The sequence below is a fragment of the Lichenostomus cassidix genome, chromosome 29 (assembly GCF_008360975.1).
Source record: "Lichenostomus cassidix isolate B80296 chromosome 29, HeHo_3.0, whole genome shotgun sequence".
Classification (NCBI taxonomy): domain Eukaryota; kingdom Metazoa; phylum Chordata; class Aves; order Passeriformes; family Meliphagidae; genus Lichenostomus; species Lichenostomus cassidix.
In genome coordinates, this window is record NC_139509.1 from 1,394,902 (window position 1) to 1,414,089 (window position 19,188).

The 19,188-nt window shown below is 59.7% G+C and overlaps 1 protein-coding gene across 6 annotated transcripts in view; it reads right to left on the bottom strand.

Moving 5' to 3' along the window:
• HDAC7 (histone deacetylase 7) overlaps positions 1-19,188 on the bottom strand; it is a 70,582-nt gene that overhangs the window by 6,639 nt on the left and 44,755 nt on the right. For 5 of the 6 annotated variants that reach the window (XM_085041168.1, XM_085041170.1, XM_085041169.1 and 2 more), the window contains exons 2-18: positions 10,319-10,509; positions 9,295-9,385; positions 8,221-8,332; positions 8,017-8,132; positions 7,476-7,598; positions 6,408-6,517; positions 6,104-6,220; positions 5,468-5,666; positions 5,174-5,382; positions 4,736-4,948; positions 4,021-4,240; positions 3,041-3,174; positions 2,095-2,215; positions 1,938-1,987; positions 559-666; positions 401-456; positions 158-245 (exon numbers count right to left, since the gene is read on the bottom strand). In XM_085041168.1, the coding sequence (XP_084897294.1) occupies positions 158-245; positions 401-456; positions 559-666; positions 1,938-1,987; positions 2,095-2,215; positions 3,041-3,174; positions 4,021-4,240; positions 4,736-4,948; positions 5,174-5,382; positions 5,468-5,666; positions 6,104-6,220; positions 6,408-6,517; positions 7,476-7,598; positions 8,017-8,132; positions 8,221-8,332; positions 9,295-9,385; positions 10,319-10,509 (2,258 nt within the window). Of the gene's footprint in view, positions 1-157; positions 246-400; positions 457-558; positions 667-1,937; positions 1,988-2,094; positions 2,216-3,040; positions 3,175-4,020; positions 4,241-4,735; positions 4,949-5,173; positions 5,383-5,467; positions 5,667-6,103; positions 6,221-6,407; positions 6,518-7,475; positions 7,599-8,016; positions 8,133-8,220; positions 8,333-9,294; positions 9,386-10,318; positions 10,510-17,035; positions 17,193-19,188 lie in introns of those variants that run through there. The other variant, XM_085041171.1, reaches the window with a different exon arrangement.

Consider the following 19,188-nt stretch of genomic DNA (forward strand, 5'->3'; position numbering starts at 1 on the left):
TGGGGACACCCTGGAGAGGGCAAGGACATGCTGGGGACACCCTGGGGAGGGCAGGGACACGCTGGGCACACCCTGGGGAGGGCAGGGACACTCTGGGGACAGCCTGGGGAGGGCAGGGACACCCTGGGGACACCCCGGGGACACCCTGGGGACTCACCCAGTCCACGATGAGGATCTTGCTGAGTTTCCCCTTCTGCTGCAGCTGCCGGGCAGCGATGGCCACCGAGTTGAAGAAGCAGAATCCCCTGGGAAGAGGGGTGGGAGTCACCTTCCTTCCCGAGCTCCCTTCCCTCCCCGCGGGGCCTGGAGGGAAAATGACTCCCGGGGGAGTTATTTGGGGTCGGTTTTGAGCCCCAGAGCTGGTTTTGGGGCTCCCCAGGTGCCTCGGGATGCTCCTTACATGGCGGTGGAAGGATCCGCGTGGTGTCCAGGCGGCCGCACCACTGCAAAGCCATTCTGGGGACAGAGCAAAGGCCAGCGGTCAGAGCTGCCACCTCCACAGGGTCACACCCCACCCAATGTCACCGCACAGCCCTGGGACGTGCCACCACCGCCTACCTTCAGCTCCCTGGTGGCTACCTTGAAGGCCAGCTCGGTGACACTGCCAGCAGCCCAGCGGGCGGCGTTGGACGAGTGCAGCTCGTTCCAGATGGTGTCACTGTCCACCTGGAGGGGGGGCAGTTGTCACACGGGGCCACCGGTCACAGAGGGACATCGCAGTGATGGGAGCCATGGCCTCACCCAGCTGTGCCAGCTGATGGTGACACTGGGTGACACCTCCTCCTGCCCCAGCCCCCCAGCCCAACCCCCTCCTTTACCTTCTCTCTCTTATTTTAGAGTTTAACCAAACGCCTTGCTTTGATCAGCACCACGGCAGAGCCACAAAACTCAGAGTCTCTTCTGCTGGGGGCCACGTGTGAGCCTCAGAGCCCCCCGAGCCCAGGGGGGACAACTCCAGCCCCCCGGAACGGGCGGGAGCAGAGCGGGGAAGGGGAGGCAGAGCGGGGAAAGCAGAGCTGGCGCCCAGCACGGCGGGCAAGGAGAGGAGCAGAACCAGAAGAGGCAGCAGGAAGGCACCGAGGGAGCCCCTTCCTGAAAGAGAAGGACAGAGAGGACAGGGACAGGGAGAGGAAGAGAGGAGAAGGCAGTGAATGCAGAGAAACCAGGTGGGAAAGCTGGGAATGGAGAGGACTCGGAAGGGATGGAGAGAAGGGACGAGCTGCTGTCCCCATGTCACCGCTGCCCTCCCGCTGGGGGGACCCCTGTGCTGCCAGCCCCTCCTGATGGCCTTGGGGGGATTTGGATTGAGGATTCCCTCCAGAGTGGGATGTTCAGCCCTTCCTGAGGACCAGGAGCAGCTCTGACCCAACACCTCCATCCAGCACCAACACCTCCATTCAACACCAACACCTCCATCCAACACCAACACCTCCATCCAACACCAACACCTCCATCCAACACCAACACCTCCATCCAACACCAACACCTCCATCCAACACCAACACCTCCATCCAACACCAACACCTCCATCCAGCACCAACACCTCCATCCAGCACCAACACCTCCATCCAGCACCAACACCTCCATCCAGCACCAACACCTCCATCCAACACCAACACCTCCATCCAACACCTCCATCCAACACCAACACCTCCATCCAACACCTCCATCCAACCCCAACACCTCCATCCAGCACCAACACCCCACCACACCAACACCCCACCACACCAACACCCCACCACACCAACACCTCCATCCAACACCAACACCTCCATCCAGCACCCCCACCTGGGCAGCCTAGGGGCTTCGGGAGCTGCCTGGAGACCCCCGAGGGGCCAAAAAGGAACAGCCCTGCCCCAAACCCAGAGCAGGGATGGAGCAGTCACCCCCACCCCTCCCAAAATTCAGACCAGGATGGAACAGGATGGAACACTCACCCCCACCCCTCCGCAGGGCAGCATCACAAACGTCCTCTGGGACAGGATCCCTGCCGGGAGAGGGGACAGCGAGGACCTCAGGGCTGGGAAATGGGCCCTGGGGAGCTGCTGGGAGCTGTCCCCAAGGCTGGACAGGGGTGACAGGGTGGGGACCCACCTGCCAACTTGCCGTTGTCCAGTTTGAGGCGGTTGAGGGGGTTGGTGCCGTAGAGCAGCACGTGGCGCTCGCTGTGGACACACTGCAGCTCCTCCAGGGTGGCCTTGCGGCCCCGCAGGCACTGTGGGGACACGGCTGTCACCGGGAGGGACACGCAGGGAGCCCCCAGGGTGGCCTGTCCTGCTGTCCCTGCAGCCACGGAGGCTCAGGACTGGCTGGGCTGGAACTTGAGCACCCCCAGGTGACAATCAGGGAGCAGGAGGAGATGGCACCACCACCTCCCCGCAGCCGGACCACTGGACCAGGGCAGGGTTTTACTGGGCTAGAATTGGCCCTGAGGTGGCCAAACCCCCTGGTTTGGGGGATCAGCCAAACCCCTGGACTGGGGGAATCAGCTAAGCCCCTGGTTTGGGGGGATCAGCCAAACCCCCTGGTTTGGGGGATCAGTCAAAACCCCCTGGATTGGAGGATCAGCCAAACTCCCTGGTTTGGAGGGGATCAGCCAAACCCCTGGTTTGGGGGAATCCCAAAACACCTGGATTGGATGATCAGCCAAACCCCCTGGTTTGGGGGGATCAGCCCAAACACCTGGACTGGGGGGATCAGTCAAACCCCAGGTTTGGGGGAGATCAGCCAAAAACACCTGGATTGGGGGGGATCAGCCAAACCCCCTGGTTTGGAGGGATCAGCCAAAACCCCTGGATTGGGGGGATCAGTCAAACCCCAGGTTTGGGGGGGATCAGCCAAAACCCCTGGATTGGGGGGGATCAGCCCAAACCCCTCGATTGGAGGATCAGTCAAACCCCTGGATTGGGGGGATCAGTCAAACCCCTGGATTGGGGGGATCAGCCCAAACCCCTGGACTGGGGGGATCAGTCAAACCCCAGGTTTGGGGGGATCAGCCAAAACCCCAGGTTTGGGGGGATCAGTCCCGCTCCCAGCTCACCTCGCAGCGGCTGCGCAGACCCCTCTCCTGCAGCCGCGACCAGATGCTCTGGATCCTCCCGGCGTGCTCGGGGTGGTTGCTGTTGTCCCCGCAGGAGCATTGGTGCTTCAGCATCACCGAGTCGTAAACCAGCCCTGCCAGGCACGGCCAGAGCTGCAGAGCTGAGCCCTCGGGGGCTCCGAGAGCCCAAACACCCTCAAAGAGTGACTGAAACATCCCCAAACCCTGAGAGATTCTGCCCCAAAATCACAGGAGATTCTGCCCCAAAACCACGGGAGATTCTGCCCCAAATCCCGGGGAGAGTCTGCCTCAAAAACACCGAGAGGTTCTGCCCCAAAACCACGGGAGATTCTGCCCCAAAATCAGGAGAGATTCTGCCCAAAAACACTGAGAGATTCTGCCCCAAAATCGCAGGAGGTTCTGCCCCAAATCCCGGGGAGATTCTGCCCAAAACCACGGAGAGATTCTGCCCAAAACCCTGGGAGATTCTGCCCAAAACCCGGGGAGATTCTGCCGCAAAACCCGGGGAGATTCTGCCGCAAAACCCGGGGAGATTCTGCCGCAAAACCCGGGGAGATTCTGCCCCAAAACCCCGGGGAGATTCTTCCCCAAAACCCCGGGGAGATTCTGCCCCAAACCTTGGGAGATTCTGCCCAAAAACCCTGGGAGATTCTGCCCCAAAACCCCGGGGAGATTCTGCCCCAGACCTTGGGAGATTCTGCCCCAAACCCTGGGAGATTTTCCCCCAAATCCCAGGGGTCTCTCTCCCAAACCTGCTGGAAGCAAATCCTGCCCTGGACTCCCGGCTGGGTGGGCAAAGCCCGCCTGGAAAAGCTCCTGAGATAAGGAGGAGTCCCTGGCTCTGTCCTGCTGCTCCCAAGAGTCCGCGAATGACCGGGATGGATGCAGAGCTGCCCTCGGATGTCCCCATGTCCCCTCCTGTCCCCAGCCCGGCTGTGCCAGCCCCACACCGGCCATACCTGTGGTGAAGTGTGGCTTGGGCGGCTGCTCCTGGACAGGCAGGGACAGCGCCTTGGTGTCCTGGGCAGGGAGGGACACGGTGGCGGTGGCCGGGGACGACTGGGCCCTGGATAGGGGTCGGTGGCCGGTGTGGCCGGGGGACACCACGGCCGGGTCAGCCAAGGGCTGGCGCTTGAGGAGCTGCTGCTGCACCCGCTGGAAGGAGTCCCATAGGAAGGCCTGGGGACAGGGGACATCGTGAGGGGCTGGGGCACTGTCCCTGGCACAGGGGACAGGGGACAGAGCACTGCCCGGGGCATCCAGAGCTGGACCAGCGGCTGCTTCAGGCTTGGAGCTGGGACAGGACAGGACAGGACAGGACAGGAGGTGACAGGAGGGGACAGTCCGAGCTTCTGCTGCTCCCTGCCGGCTCAGCTCTGCAGTGACAGCAGCAGTGTGACAGAGCCAGAATGGGGACAGAGCCCGGCAAGGTGGGGACAAAGCCCGGCAATTGGGGGACGATGCTCAGAAATGTGGGAACAAAGTCCAGAAACTTGGGGACAATGTTCAGCAATCTGGGGACAATATCCAGTAATTCGGGGACAATGCCCAGCTTTTCTGACACCAGGGGTGGCCACAGCACTGCCCCTGTCCCTGTGAGCTGTCCCGGGCTCCAGGCAGGCAGAGATGCCATCCCCGTGTCCCCACCTGTCCCCAGGGCTCCCCACCCTTTACCTGCTGCAGCACCAGCTCCTCCTGGGGCTGCTGTCCCATCTTCTGCGTCCTCTCAGGCTCCTTCCCACTGCTGCCGGGCCGAGGGGGCTCTCCCCGTGTCCTGCTGGGGTCACCACCTTCGGCCACAGCCTCCTGGAGTGTCCCCTCGGCCTCCATGTCCTCCGAGGATGGGATCTGCCGCAGCCGGGGCTTCTCGCTGGACTTGGCCATGCGCTGCAGCCAAGGGGACAAGTGACACGGGGCAGGTGGCAGGGGACAGGCCAGGCCAGGCTGGGGACAGGCCAGGCCGAGCAGGAGCGGGAGGGAGCCAGGAAGCGGAGCAGTGCCATCTCTGAGCCTGGACACGGCGTCACCTCAGGTGGGACACCCGGCAGTCGCCATCCAGGGGTGGCAGCGTCACCTTGCACCCTCCCCGTGTCACCTCAAGCCACGTCTCACCTTGCCCAGGTGACTCTGCTGCTTGAGCCTCTCGAGGAAGTGCGCGTGGTGCTGCTGGAAGAGCAGGTGCTGCGGGATGGCCTTGGGGCTCTGCGGCAGAGGCTCTGAGCGAGTCCTGCCCAGCGGCTTGTGGTGGCCGGGCAGGGACAGCCGCTCGGCGGGGATCAGCGAGGGCGCGAAGGAGAAGGGGACAGTCCCCAGGCCTGGCACTGGAGGGGAGAGGAGCGACGGGTGAGGGTGGCAGAGGTGACGAACGGCGCCGGCTGTCCCCGCGTCCCTGAGCCGGACACTCACCCGCCACCAGCGGAGCGTGGGTGACCGAGGGCTCGAGGATGATGACGGGCTGCAGCCGAGGGGACAGGGGGCTGCTGGCGTCGTGCTGCTCCAGGCCGGCCGGGATGAAGACGGGCGAGTGAGTGCCCGGCAGCACCGGCCCGTTGAGCACAGGCACGCGGTGAGCCAGGCTGGGCAGTGCCCGGCGATCAGCATCACCCTGCGGGGACAGGGATGGGGTTAGCACAGGGACAGGGTTCGGACAGGGACAGACACAACACCACCCCACCCCAACACCCCCACACACCCCACACAACAGGGTTAGCACAGGGACAGGGTTAGCACAGGGACAGAGCACCGGAAGGGCACAGCACTGTCCCCACGGGCAGTGCCCGGCGTTCAGCCTCACCCTGCGGGGACAGGGACAGGGTTGGAACAACAACACAACAACACCACACCACCCCACCCCCACACCCCCACCCACCCCCACAGGGACAGGGTTGGGACAGGGACAGGGTCAGCACAGGGACAGGGTCAGCACAGGGAGGGCACAGCAGTGTCCCCACTGTCCCCATGGGCAGTACTGGGAGCCCCAAACCCAAAGGAAAGCCCCACAAGTCCCTCTGCCCAGTGCTGGGGTCCAGCCTGGCCACCTACCCTGGCACTGGTGGTGGCCGGCAGCCCCAGGGTGATGGCCGGCAGGGAGGCTGCACTCTGCAGGGCAAACTGGGCCAGGGAGCTCTCCTGCATCAGCAGCCGCTGGGCCAGCGGGGTCTGTGACAAACAGGAGCCATCAGCGCCCTGCTCCCGGCGTGGGGACAGGGGACAGGCACGGGCTGAGTCCCAGCCGCCCGAGACCTTCCCAGTGCGCAGGGACAGCAGGGAAGGGCAGCTCTGGCCGGGTCGTGTCCCTCCCCTGAGCCCCGAGGGGACACCAGGCCCCCAAAGCCACCAAACTCACCTCGTGGGTCACTCCCGGGGTGGCGGGCAGCGCTCCGTGCTCGGCGGGCAGGCTGTCGTTGGGAGAGCTGCAGCCGGACACGGGGGTGCTGCTGCTGCTGGGGGACGAGTCTGGGAGGGGACAGTCATGGGGTGAGGGGACAGCCATGGGGTGAGGGACACAGCCACGGGGTGAGGGGGGACAGCCATGGGATGGGGGACACAGCCACGGGGTGAGGATACGGCCATGGGATGAGGGGACACAGCCACGGGGTGAGGGGGGACAGCCAGGGGTGAGGGGGGACAGCCACGGGGTGAGGGGACACAGCCCGCGGGGGTGAGGGGGACACAGCCACAGGGCGAGGGGAAACAGCCCGGGGGAGGACACAGCCGGGGTGAGGACAAGCCACGGGGCGAAGGGGAGCCAGGGGTGAGGGGAGACAGCCACGGGGTGAGAGGGAGGACAGCATGGGGTGAGGGGACACGGCCACAGAGTGAGAGGGGGACAGCCACGGGGTGACAGGGACACAGCCACGGGGTGAGGGGGACACGGCCACGGGGTGAGGGGACAGCCACGGGGTGGAGGGGACAGAGCCACGGGGCAAAGGGGGACAGCCAGGGGGTGAGGGGGACACAGCCATGGGGTGAGGGGACACAGCCACGGGGCGAAGGGGGACAGCCAGGGGGTGAGGGGACACAGCCATGGGGTGAGGGACACAGCCAGGGGGTGAGGGGGACAGCCAGGGGGTGAGGGGACACAGCCCCAGCCCAGCCCAGCCCAGCCCTCCAACCTCTGTCCCCCAACTCCTGGGGCCCAATCCCCTTTGGGGCTGCAGCGTGGGAAGCAGCACCCCATAGTGGGAACCCCGACCAGCCACATCTGGCTCTGGGGCACTCCCAGCCCCCCAGGACCATCCTGCGCCCCAAAAGCAGCAGCAGCAGCAGCTGCAGCAACATCTGGCTCAGCCATCCCACACCACCCTGGCGAGGACACGCGCCACACCCCACGGAGACTGTCCCCAAGCAGAGGTGACACGGGACCCTGGGCAGGCTGGAGCTGCCCCAGCAGCACCCCGAGGTCTCTCCTCACCGATGGCTTCGGGTGGGCGCCTCTTGAGCGAGGGGGGAGCGCTCTCCTTGCGCGTCAGAGGGTTCTTGCGCCGGTCCAGGCACTTCCTGGGCTTGCAGCGCACCTTCAGGTTGGGCTCGGACGCTGTTGGGGACAGGGGGTCAGTCCAGGCCTGGCCTGGGTGGGCTCCGTGGGGCCAGTCCTCAGCTCCAGCCAGGGACCAGGGACACAGGGACATTCCTGAGGTCTCGAGGGACACAGGGATGTTGCCAAAGCCTCAAGGGACACAGGGACATCCTGAGGCCTCGAGGGACACAGGGACATCCCAAAGCCCTGAGGGACACAGGGACATCCCGAAGGCTCGAGGGACACAGGGACATCCCAATGCCTCGAGGGACACAGGGACATCCCGAGGCCTCGAGGGACACAGGGATGTTCCCAAAGCCTCGAGGGACACAGGGACATCCCGAGGCCTCGAGGGACACAGGGACATCCCGAGGCCTCGAGGGACACAGGGACATCCCAAAGCCTCGAGGGACACAGGGACATCCCAAACCCTTACCTGTTTTCCGCAGTGGGAAATGCTCAGGGGGGTCGAGAGCAGCGCTGGGCACGGGGGGCAGGAAGGTGCTGAGCATGGCAGGCGAGGGACCCTCGGGGTCCAGAGGCTCCAGAGCCCTGCGGGGAGAAGCCAGAGCCCCTTCCCAGCTGCCCTTGTCCTTGTCCCTTGCCCCGTGTGACAGGGCCAGGGCTGACAATGCCTTACCTGTAGGGCAGGGCTGCAGGGGGAGCATTGCTGGTCCTCTCCAGAGCCGCCTGCTGCTTCTTCAGGATGACCTCGGCCAGCTTCTGCTTGACCACCGTGCTGGCCACAGCACCTGCAGTGACCACGGCGGGTCAGAGATGCTCCAGGGGGTACCATCACCACCCCAGGGCTCCAGGGGTGACACCGGGACAGCTGGCCCTATTCCCACCCCATTCCCGCCCCATTCCCGCCCCATTCCCACCCCATTCCCACCCCATTCCCACCCCATTCCCGCCCCATTCCCGCCCCATTCCCGCCCCATTCCCGATGTCTGCTCCAGCAGGAACTCTCCGTGCCTACAACAGGAATGCTCCACGGATCTCTGCCCGCGTTCGGCACCTCCGAGCATAACTCCATTCATTAATTACTAATTAATTAGGTGCGTGGTGGAGCTCAGGGTATCCCAGAAGTGGGGGCGAGCTGCTGGCAGCTCCTCCAGCGCTGGCACCAGAGGGCGCCGGGAGACCGCGGCTGGGCGGGGGGCTGCACCCCACCCGGGGGTCCTGCCGGGGTCATCAAACCCATCCTGGGGGTCCCACAGGGGTCTGGTAGGCAGGTGAGGTCTCCAAACCCAGCCCGGGGGTCCCGCCGGGGTCTCCAAACCCAGCCCGGGGGTCCCGCCGGGTTCTCCAGCCCAGCCCGGGGGTCCCGCCGGGGTCTGCAAACCCAGCCCGGGGGTCCCGCCGGGGTCTGCAAACCAAACCCACCCCCACCACCCACCCCCCAAAACCCACCCCCACCCCCAAACCCAACCCCCAAACCCACCCCCCACCCCCAAATCCATACCGGAGGTCTCCAAACCCATCCCAGGGGTCCCACCGGGGTCTCCAAACCCAGCTCTGCAGCTGCTCTCCCACCCCTTTCCCCCCGGGGAAAGCAGAGCTCGCTCTGGGTAAGGGCAGAGCCCCCCAGCCCCCTCCCCAAAGCCCCTCTGCTCCCCCCGGGGAAGGCAGAGCTCACTCTGGGTGAGGGCAGAGCCCCCCAAGCCCCCTCCCCAAAGCCCCTCTGCTCCCCCCGGGCACAGCCAACCCTTACTCCGCTTGCTCTTGTCCTTGTTGAGGATCTGCCGCAGCTCCTGCTCCTGCTGCCCCGGCTCAGCCTCGCGGTGCGGCGACTCCATGGCCACCTGTGGGACAAGGACATGGGCACGGGGACACGCCAGCCCCGCCCGGAGCCCTCTGACCCCTCCCCGGCCCCAGGCAGGTGGCAGAGCATGGATGGGACAGTCGGTTGTGTCACTCCAGAGGCCCTGAAGTTGTTCCATCACAACAAACAGGAGGCATTTTGGTCTCCAGGGACGCTTTGTTCTCCCCGGGGACATTGTAAAACTCAAAACCTGTCTGTTCCCACTCGCTGCCTCCTCTCGAGGTGTTTGGACACACCTGTACCTGGGCCGTGTTGCAATGCAGTGAAAAAAAATAATCTTTGTTGAGTAAAAATGAGGGGGGAAAAGGAAAAAAAAAATCTGTGATATGAGATTTTTTATGATATGAGATCCAAATCCCACCGGATCCATGGAACTGCCCTGAGCCTGGAGCAGCCCTGGGGATGGACAGGGGGATCTCTGTGAGTCCAGATGGTCACAACTCTTTGGACACGGTCACACCTCCCTGGACATGGTCACACCTCCCTGGACACGGTCACACCTCCCCGGGTGTCCTTCCCACCTGCCTCCCCCTGAAGTTATCCCTGCTAAATCCCTCTGGGATAAATTCCCTGCCTCCTGCTCCTCCCTGGACATCCCGGGAGTCTCCAGCCCTCCTGCTGGCCTTGGCAAGACCAGGATTTGGCCTGGAATTCAGACACAACCCCCCGAGCAGCCTCCTTGCGTCAGAGAGCTCCCCAGGCTGGCTGGAAACCCCTCCAGATGTTCCAGCTCAGGGAAAAGCAGGAATTCACCTGGGAATGTCAGTTTGGCATTGGGATTTCCAGCCTCTTCCTCTGAATCCCTGCCCGGAGATGAGAACTCAAACCCAGCCCCGACTCTGAATTTTGCTTTTGGGGGGGGAAATTCAGCATCCAAAGAGCCCAACCTTGTCCCCAAACTGTCCCCACGTACCCTGACGTGCTGGTGGGCGAGCTGCTCCACCTGCTGCTGGTGCAGGCTGGCCAGGAAGAGCTGGTGCTGCAGCTGCTGCTGCTTCAGGGCCAGCAGGGCCGTGTCCTGGGGCTTGACCACGCGCTGCCCGATCCGCAGGTCCATGGGGACGGCCTGGGGCACCCGCGGCGAGGCGCACGGGGTCACGGCAGCTGTGGGGACACAAAGGGACACGGCTGAGCTCAGGGAGAGCGCTGGGGAGGCGCTGGTGTGGTGGCAGGGAGGTGCGCTGTCACCGAGGGGGATTTGTCACGCTCCGTCCTCTGCCTGCAGAGCTTTGCTCGTCAGCTGGGGGGAGATTTTTGTGAATCTCACACCTCTGGAGAGACTCCAGGGTGCTGCAGGTGTCTCTCCCTGACAGCACGGGTCAGGGTGGCCTTGGAGTGGACGTTCCCTGCAGAATGCCGTGAGGGGTGAATCGCTGACCCCTTGGGGACACCAAAACAGTGCCAGTTGCACATCAAAACAGTGCCAGTTACACACCTGAAATTGTCCTTTACACACCCAAAATTGTGCCAGTTTCACACCCAAAATAGCCCCAGTTACACACCAAAACACTGCCAATTACACACATGGAATAGTGCCAGTTGCGCACCTGAAATTGTCCATTACACACCAAAAATAGTGTTGGTTACACATCCAAAATAGCCCCAGTTACACACCAAAACAGTGCCAGTTATACGCCTAAAAAAGTCAATTATGCACCCAAAATAGCCCCAGTTACACACTGAAACAGTGCCAGTTACACACCTGAAACAATGCCAGTTACACACTGAAACAGTGCCAGTTACGCACCCGGAATAGTGCCAGTTACACTCCTGAAATTGTCCATTACACACCAAAAATAGTGCCAGTTACACACTGAAACAGTTCCAGTTACGCACCTAAAATAGTCCATTTTGCACCCAAAATAGTGTTAGTTACACACCCAAAATAGCCCCAGTTACACACCAAAACAGTGCTGATTACACACATGGAATAGTGCCAGTTACACGCCTGAAATTGTCCGTTACATACCTGAAATTTTCCATTACACACCCAAAATAGCCCCAGTTACACACCAAAACAGTGCCAGTCACACACCTAAAATAGTCAATTATGCACCCAAAATAGCCCCAGTTACACACCTGAAACAATGCCAGTTACACACTGAAACAGTTCCAGTTACACCCTTGAAATAGTGCCAGTTACACACCTGAAATTGTCCATTACTCAGCCAAAATAGTGCCGGTTATACACCAAGAGAGTTCCAATTACACACCTGAAATAGTCAATTATGCACCCAAAATAAACCCAGTTACACACTGGGACTGTTCCAGTTACACACCTGAAAAAGTCCATTACACACCTGAAATAGCCCCAGTTGGACACTGAAACAGTTCCAGTTACACACCTAAAATAGTCAATTATGCACCCAAAATAGCCCCAGTTACACACCCGAAATAATGCCAGTTACACACATGGAATAGTGCCAGATACACTCCTGGAAACTGTCCATTACTCACCCAAAATAGTGCCAGTTACACACTGAAACAGTTCCAGAAATAGTCAATTATGCACCCAAAATAGTGCATTACACACCCGAAATAGTGCCAGTTACACACTGAAACAGTGCCAGTTACACACCTAAAATAGTCAATTATTCACCCAAAATACTGCCAGTTACACACCCAAAATAATGCCAGTTACACACTTGACACAGTGCCAGTTACACACCTGAAATTGTCCATTACACACCCAAAATAGTGCCAGTTGCACACCCAAAACAGTGCCAGTTACACACCTAAAATAGCCCATTTTACACCCAAAACTGTCCCATTTTCACCCATCATGGAGCATCCCCCGCAGCAGAGGGTTTCTCCCCGCCAGCTCCAAAACCTCTCCCGAATTTCCAGAAACATCCTGGACCTCAGGCCACGACATTCCCAGGAAACCCCACCGCAGGGTTCACTGATAACCACACGCGATTTAATTAGTCCCGGGCTAATTAGCTCTAATTGCTGCACCCCGGGACGGGGAGGCTGATGGAGATCGACAATCCCAGCCTCGGGAAGCTGTCCTCTGCTCCAGAGCCTCGCTGAATATTTATTTTGGAGGATGCAGCGACAAGCAGGGCTGTCCCCTCCCTCTTGTCACCTCCCGTTTGTCCCCTCCTGAGGAGGACAGCAAGGCTGGCAGAGGAGGTGGCAGCGCGGGCTGCTGGCAGCGGGACAAGGACAGGCTGTGACCAGCACATCTCGGGATGGGAATCGGGAATTGTGACACTCCGGCCAGGCCAAATCCCGCCCCGTGTCCCCTCCGGCCAAATGTCACCGTCCTGCCGCGCACACGAGGGGCAGGAGTTGGGGACGATTGTGTTTGGGATCATCACTCCCCCCTTTCCTAGGGAGAAGGATCAGCCCACCCAGGCACAGCCTCCGAGCTGATGGAACCCAAAAAAGTTGTCCCAGCCTGTCTCTGCTCCCTAAAAAATCCACACCTTGGACTCAGCACGGCCTGATGCTGCCCCTTCCTGGAAAAAAGGGTGGGAAGGGCTTGGGGGGACAAAAAGGGACAAGAAGGTCTTGGAAAAAAAGGGTGGGAAGGGCTTGGGGGGACAAAAAGGGACAAGGTCTTGGGAAAGGACTGGCCCACCCAGGCACAGCCTCGGAGCTGGTGGCATCCAAAAAAATTGTCCCAGCCTTTCTCTGCTCCCTAAAAAAATCCACACCTTGGTCTGAGCTCCCCACGGCAGCATCTTTGGGCTCAGCACGGCCTGATGCTGCCCTTTCCCTGGAAAAAAGGGTGGGAAGGACCTGGGGGGACAAAAAAGGACAAGAAGGTCTTGGGGAAAAAGGGTGGGAAGGGCTTGGGGGGACAAAAAGGGACAAGAAGGTCTTGGAAAAAAAGGGTGGGAAGGACTTGGGGGGACAAAAAGGGACAAGAAGGTCTTGGGGAAAAAAAGGGTGGGGAGGACTTGGGGTGACAAATAGGGACAAGAAGGTCTTGGAAAAAAGGGTAGGAAGGGCTTGGGGGTGACAAAAAGGGACAAGAAGGGTGAAAAGGGCAGTTCCAGGTGGAGGAGGAGCTGCTCCAGACACCCTCGGGAAGGAGGGAGGATGCAGAGCCGAGGGGGAAGCGCTGGCTGGGGACTCTGGGAATCTCTCTCTCTACATCATTCGTTTCACTCTCTGTAAAAACAAACTGCGAGGCGGCGGAAGCGCGGAAGGGAGGGATGGGGGGCGCTGGGGGAGAAGGGAGCAGCAGCCAGAAAAACAACTCCTCACCACTCGCCCGGAGCCAGGAAAAAGCTGCCGAGCATCCCCAGGGCCAAGAGGCTCCGGAGCCAGGCAAGAAGAGGCTGCGGGGATTCTGCTCCTGCCACATCGCCCAGCTCTGCCCACCCCACTCTGGGGGTGAATTTTTAGGGAAAAAGGGAGGACGGGATGGGAAAAGGTTCCGTGGGATCCTGCCTGAAGTGCCCCGAGGTGACACCAAGGCTCTGCTCCAGCCAGGCTGAGGCCACCAAACCCAGGGCGATTTTCCAGAGCTTGGAAACACAAAACGTCCCACGCCGAGTGCCAGGGCGATGTGCGACAAGGGATGGTGGCACCGGGAGAGGAACGCTGTCCCCACGCGGGGACCCTCGGGAGTGGCAGCTCCTCGGGGATTCTCCACATCCTCCTGCTCCAGCAGCTCCGGACCCCCCAAATCCCCCAAAACCCCTCCTGTTTGTGACCTCGCCGTGCAGCTTGAAGTCATTTGGGGTTTTTTGCCGGGCCCGGGGCCAGCAGTTACAGTAAACAACCCCCGTCCCGCAGCCCGGGGCTCCACATGATTTTGGGGCCGGCGGCCAAGCGGCAGCTCCTCCCCTTCCCCCCGCCCCAAAACAGCCGAAAGCAAAACCCCACCGCGGCTCCTGGGGGGTCTGTGGCTGTCCCCAAACCCGCCCGGGTCCTGCTGGTGCTCAGGGGATCTTCAGAAGACACCAGAATCAGGATACAGGCTGGGACTGGGATGTGGGGGCTGGGACCGGGATGACAGTTTGGGACTGAGATGCAGTTTGGGATTGGGATGTACAGTTTGGGACTGGGATCATAGTTTGGGATTGGGATCAACACTTTGGGATCGGGATGACAGTTTGGGACTGAGATGCAGTTTGGGACTGGGATCACAGTTTGGGATCAGGATGCACCATTTGGGACTGGGATTATAGTTTGGGATCGGGATCACAGTTTGGGATCAGGATGTACCGTTTGGGACCGGGATGGACAATTTGGGACTGGGATCACAGTTTGGGATCAGGATGCACCGTTTGGGACTGGGATCATTGTTTGGGATCAGGATGCCCAGCTTGGGACCAGGATGCCCAGTTTGGGACTGAAATCATAGTTTGGGATTGGGATCAACAGTTTGGGATTGGGATGCACCGTTTGGGATCAGGATCACAGTTTGGGACTGAGATCATAGTTTGGGATCGGGATGCAGTTTGGGGCTGGAATCACAGTTTGAGACTGGGATGCACTGTTTGGGATCGGGATGGACAATTTGGGACTGAGGATGCCCAATTTGGGACCGGGATGGACCGTTTGGGATCGGGATGCACCATTTGGGACCGGGATGGACAATTTGGGACCGGGATGGACAATTTGGGACCGGGATGGACAATTTGGGACTGAGATCATAATTTGGGCTTGGGATCAACAGTTTGGGACTGGGACCATAGTTTGGGATCGGGATGCACCATTTGGGACCGGGATGTACAGTTTGGGACTGGGATGCACAGTTTGGGACTGGGATGCACCGTTTGGGATTGGGATCACAGTTTGGGATTGGGATCACAGTTTGGGATCAGGATGCCCAGTCTGGGACTGGGATCACAATTTGGGATCGGGATCACAGTTTGGGATTGGGATGCACTGTTGGGGATCGGGATCACACTTTGGGACCGGGATGCACCATTTGGGATCGGGATACACCGTTTGGGATCGGGATGCACCATTTAGGACCGGGATCACAGTTTGGGATCAGGACGCACCATTTGGGACCGGGATCACACTTCAGGGCTAGGAGAGCCTCGGGGCCGAGAGTCCATCCCACCAACCACCCCCGGGCCGCGGATCCTCCATGGCGAGGGGAGGCTGTGACACGGATTCTCCCCGCAGCGCCCTGGGAAAGCCGCGGCCGGGATGAATGAGGGCTCTGTGCTCGGGCACGGCACGAGTTACCAGCATTTTCCAGGCTGCCGGCACGGAACGGAGCAGGGAACGCAGCCGAGGGGCCACGGGCTGAGCCACGCGGTGGGGACAGGCAGCAGGGAGGGTTGGGACAACCCGAGGAGCCCCACTTGGCCCCGCAGCTCCTCCCAGATTCCTGAGGAACTTTGGGACATGGGAACACCCGGTGGCAGCGAGTTCCCCATCTGGGGGTGGCAGTGCTGGGCTGGTGTCACTCGGGGCGCTGCTGGTCACGCTGCTCCCAGCCAGCCATCCCCAAAAAAGAAAAAAAAAAAAAAAAAAAAAATCCAGCACAAAAATCTTTGCTTTGGCATTTCCTGATTGTTTTTAAAGAGGTGAATCAGCCGTCAGCAGCGCTGGGCTTATATAAGAGGGAAATAAAGCAAGAGGCAAACAAAGCAGGGCAGGAAGGTGATTGAGGAGCAAAGCAGTGGCATCCCAACTTTGATTTTCCCTGCCTTTCCCTACATCCCAGCTCTGATTTTTCCTGCATCCCAGTTCTGCTTTTCCCTGCATCCCAGCTCTGATTTTCCCTGCTTTTCCCTGCTTTTCCCTGCATCCCAACTCTGCTTTTCCCTGCATCCCAGCTCTGTTTTTCCCAGCTCTGCTTTTCTCTTCATCCCAGCTCTGCTTTTCCCTTCTTTTCCTGCATTCCAGTTCTGCTCTTTCCTGCATCCCAACTCTGCTTTTCTCTGCATCCCAGGTCTGTTTTCCCTGCTCTGCTTTTCTCTGCATCCCAACTCTGCTTTTCCCTGCTCTGTTTTCTCTGCATCCCAGTTCTGCTTTTCCCTTCTTTTCCTGCATCCCAGCTCTGCTTTTTCCTGCATCCCAATTCTGTTTTTCCCTGCATCCCAGCTCTGTTTTTCCCTGCATCCCAGCTCTGCTTTTTCCTGCATCCCAGCTCTGCTTTTCCCTGCATCCCAATTCTGTTTTTCCCTTTATCCCAGCTCTGTTTTTCCCTGCATCCCTGAGCCCACAGCTCACTCTGAAGTTGAGCCGCAGTTAAAGCCAGAGCGTTTTTTTTTTTTTTTTTTTAAATAAACCATCTCTTTTATGAAATCGTTTCCCATCTTATGCTGATTTGCTGTGAAAGGTTCAGAGTTCAGGCGGGTTGAGGAATGCGGGTGATTAAAAACATTCCTCCCTAATAAAAGGGAAAAAAAGGTCTTCTCCAGAGGAACGGGAATGAGCTGGAGGGAGTTCGCTCAAATTAAAAACACTTAGAGAAGAAACCACACCAAAAGGAGGATGTTGAAAGAACGCGAAGATCACAAAGGGAGAGCTCGAGAAATAGGAAATCCCGGAGCTGGGGTACCTCGTTTAACCCCGCCGAGCCCCCGGGGCGCTGGGCTTAATTAGGGACCAAACGCTTAATTAGGCACCAAACCCACCCAAAATCCACCCAGCTCCAGCTTTTGGGGACGCAGCGAGGACCCCTCGGTGGTGTCCCTCTGTCCCCTACCTCCATCTGCGTTCCCAGGGCGTTCCCTCGCAGGATCCCAAAAAATCCCAGCGTTTGGGGCATTTTCCTCCTTCCTCGGCTCAGCGCGGAGCTCCGGGGATGGCAGCTCGGGGGATGGCAGCTCCAGAAAAAGCAGCTCCAGAAAAAGCAGCTCCAGAAAAAGCAGCTCCAGAAAAAGCAGCTCCCAGGAAAACAGCTCCAGGGAAAGCTCTCAGCCGTCCCCACACGGAGAGAGCTCCGGCCGCGTCCCGCAGGAGCCATAAGAAAGCAGATGATGCTCAGGGAAGATGTAATGTTTGGAGCAGCCGAGTGCCAAGTTCTGATAACTTTCTGGAGCACACGGACTGGGAGTTTCAAGGGCTTTACGCCTCGGCCAGATGTGGGTGGATCCCTCCCCCTCCCCACCAGACACCAAATTCCTGCTCCGCAACGAGACGAGGCTGATGCTGCTCCAGGAAAAGCCCCCCAGGGAGTTTTTCCACCAGGGGTAAAACCAAATTTTTCTGCTCTGATTCTTGCAAACTTCCTTCTGCAGAAAGTTTCCAGAAAAAAAAAAAAAAACCAAAAAGAAATAAAAAGAGACAGACGATGATTAAAGTTTGGCAAAGTCACCCGAGCAGCACAAAAACCAAAGGCACGAACCAGGACTGAGCCACACACCCAACTACGCCATGCACCTGCGAGCAGAGCAGTTACTTAGGCATTCCAAGCACAAAAATGGGAATAATTCCCTGATGGAGGCTGGAAATGAGCTCCACATCAGGCCTGGGGAGGAGGAGGAGGCAGATCAGGGTGAGATCCTTCCCCTGATTGCTCTCCCTGGTTATTTGCAGCTCGTGACCTTTGAGTCAGACGTTTAACGGCCCTCGCTGGAATTTTCTCCCCACAAATGAGCACAGATTGTTTTGAAACTCGTGGCTCCAGGACCCAAAAATCTCAGGGTCAGCCCAGAGTCGCGGGACGGGGAGGAAACACCTTTCAGCCTGGATCTGCTGCTGGTTTTGGTGTCCCAACCCAAATCCTGGTTCTGCTGTTCCCATCCAGGTCCATCTGAGGTGACCACGCTGCTCCCACAGAGGGGAGAGGGTGGAACTTCACTGCTGAAGGGAGAGGCACAGGGAGCTCTTCAGGGCTAAATCAGACACTCCTGGAGGTGATCCAGCTCTGTGTTCCAAGGCAGGTTTTCCACGTGCTCTCAAATCCATGTTCAGATTGGCTTTGGAAGTGTTTTTTCTCTGGGAACCTGGAGGATCCCAAGGTAATCCTACATCGTGCTGAGTTACCCCAAACCTTAACAATGGACACAAACTTCACCCCAGGCGCTGCTCAAACCGCCAAACAACATCCTTCCTGATCCTTCCTGCTCCCAGAGGAGCTGGGGTGACCTGCAGGAGCTCCCTGGGCGCTGCTCCTCTCCCAGGGATGAGCTTTGAAAGCCTTCAGAGCACCAAACCCTGAACGTATTGAGACAAAACCCCACAACAAAACCCGGAGAGAACTTTTGGGTTTAAATCTGAGACCCCAAGGACAACCAGGTACTAAATCACAGGAAATTCCGGGCGCGGGCAGGGCGGAGCTGCCCCGTGGGTCCCACAAAATGTGGTTTGAGCGTGGGCAGGGTGGGATCCTCATCTCCTGCAGCCGCAGCCAGACCAGGGGAGCGGAGGGACAGCGAGTGGGTTTTGTCCCCACCGCAGCCCTGGCACGGCTGGAAAGCTCTGGCAGTCATTTCCTGCACCTTCCCACCCGCACGGGTCGCCGAGCCCACCCCGAAGAGCAGCGCAGCCCCCCGGGGAGAGGCGCTGCGGAGGAGGGAGAGGTATCCCCAGGAAACCTCGCGGCAACCGCCGCTTCCTGAGAAAAACCGGGAAATTCGCGACCACAGGGCTGTGCTGAAGGAGAGCCAAGGTGGCCTGGCAGCGCCAGAGTGCTGCAGGCAGCCTGAAATCACAGCACAGGATTAGGGAAAAGTCCTCCTTTCCCAGAAGGGAAACATCTCCCGCATCCCATCCCACCCCGCTGGGTCTCTCCCCTCACCTGCCCACCCAGCCCAGCCGGGATTTGCTCAGAGCCGGTGGTTCTGCAGAGCCCCAGACATCGCCCTGTCCCGACGGAGAGGCAAACCTGTCCCTCCTCATCCTCCTCCAGAGCCT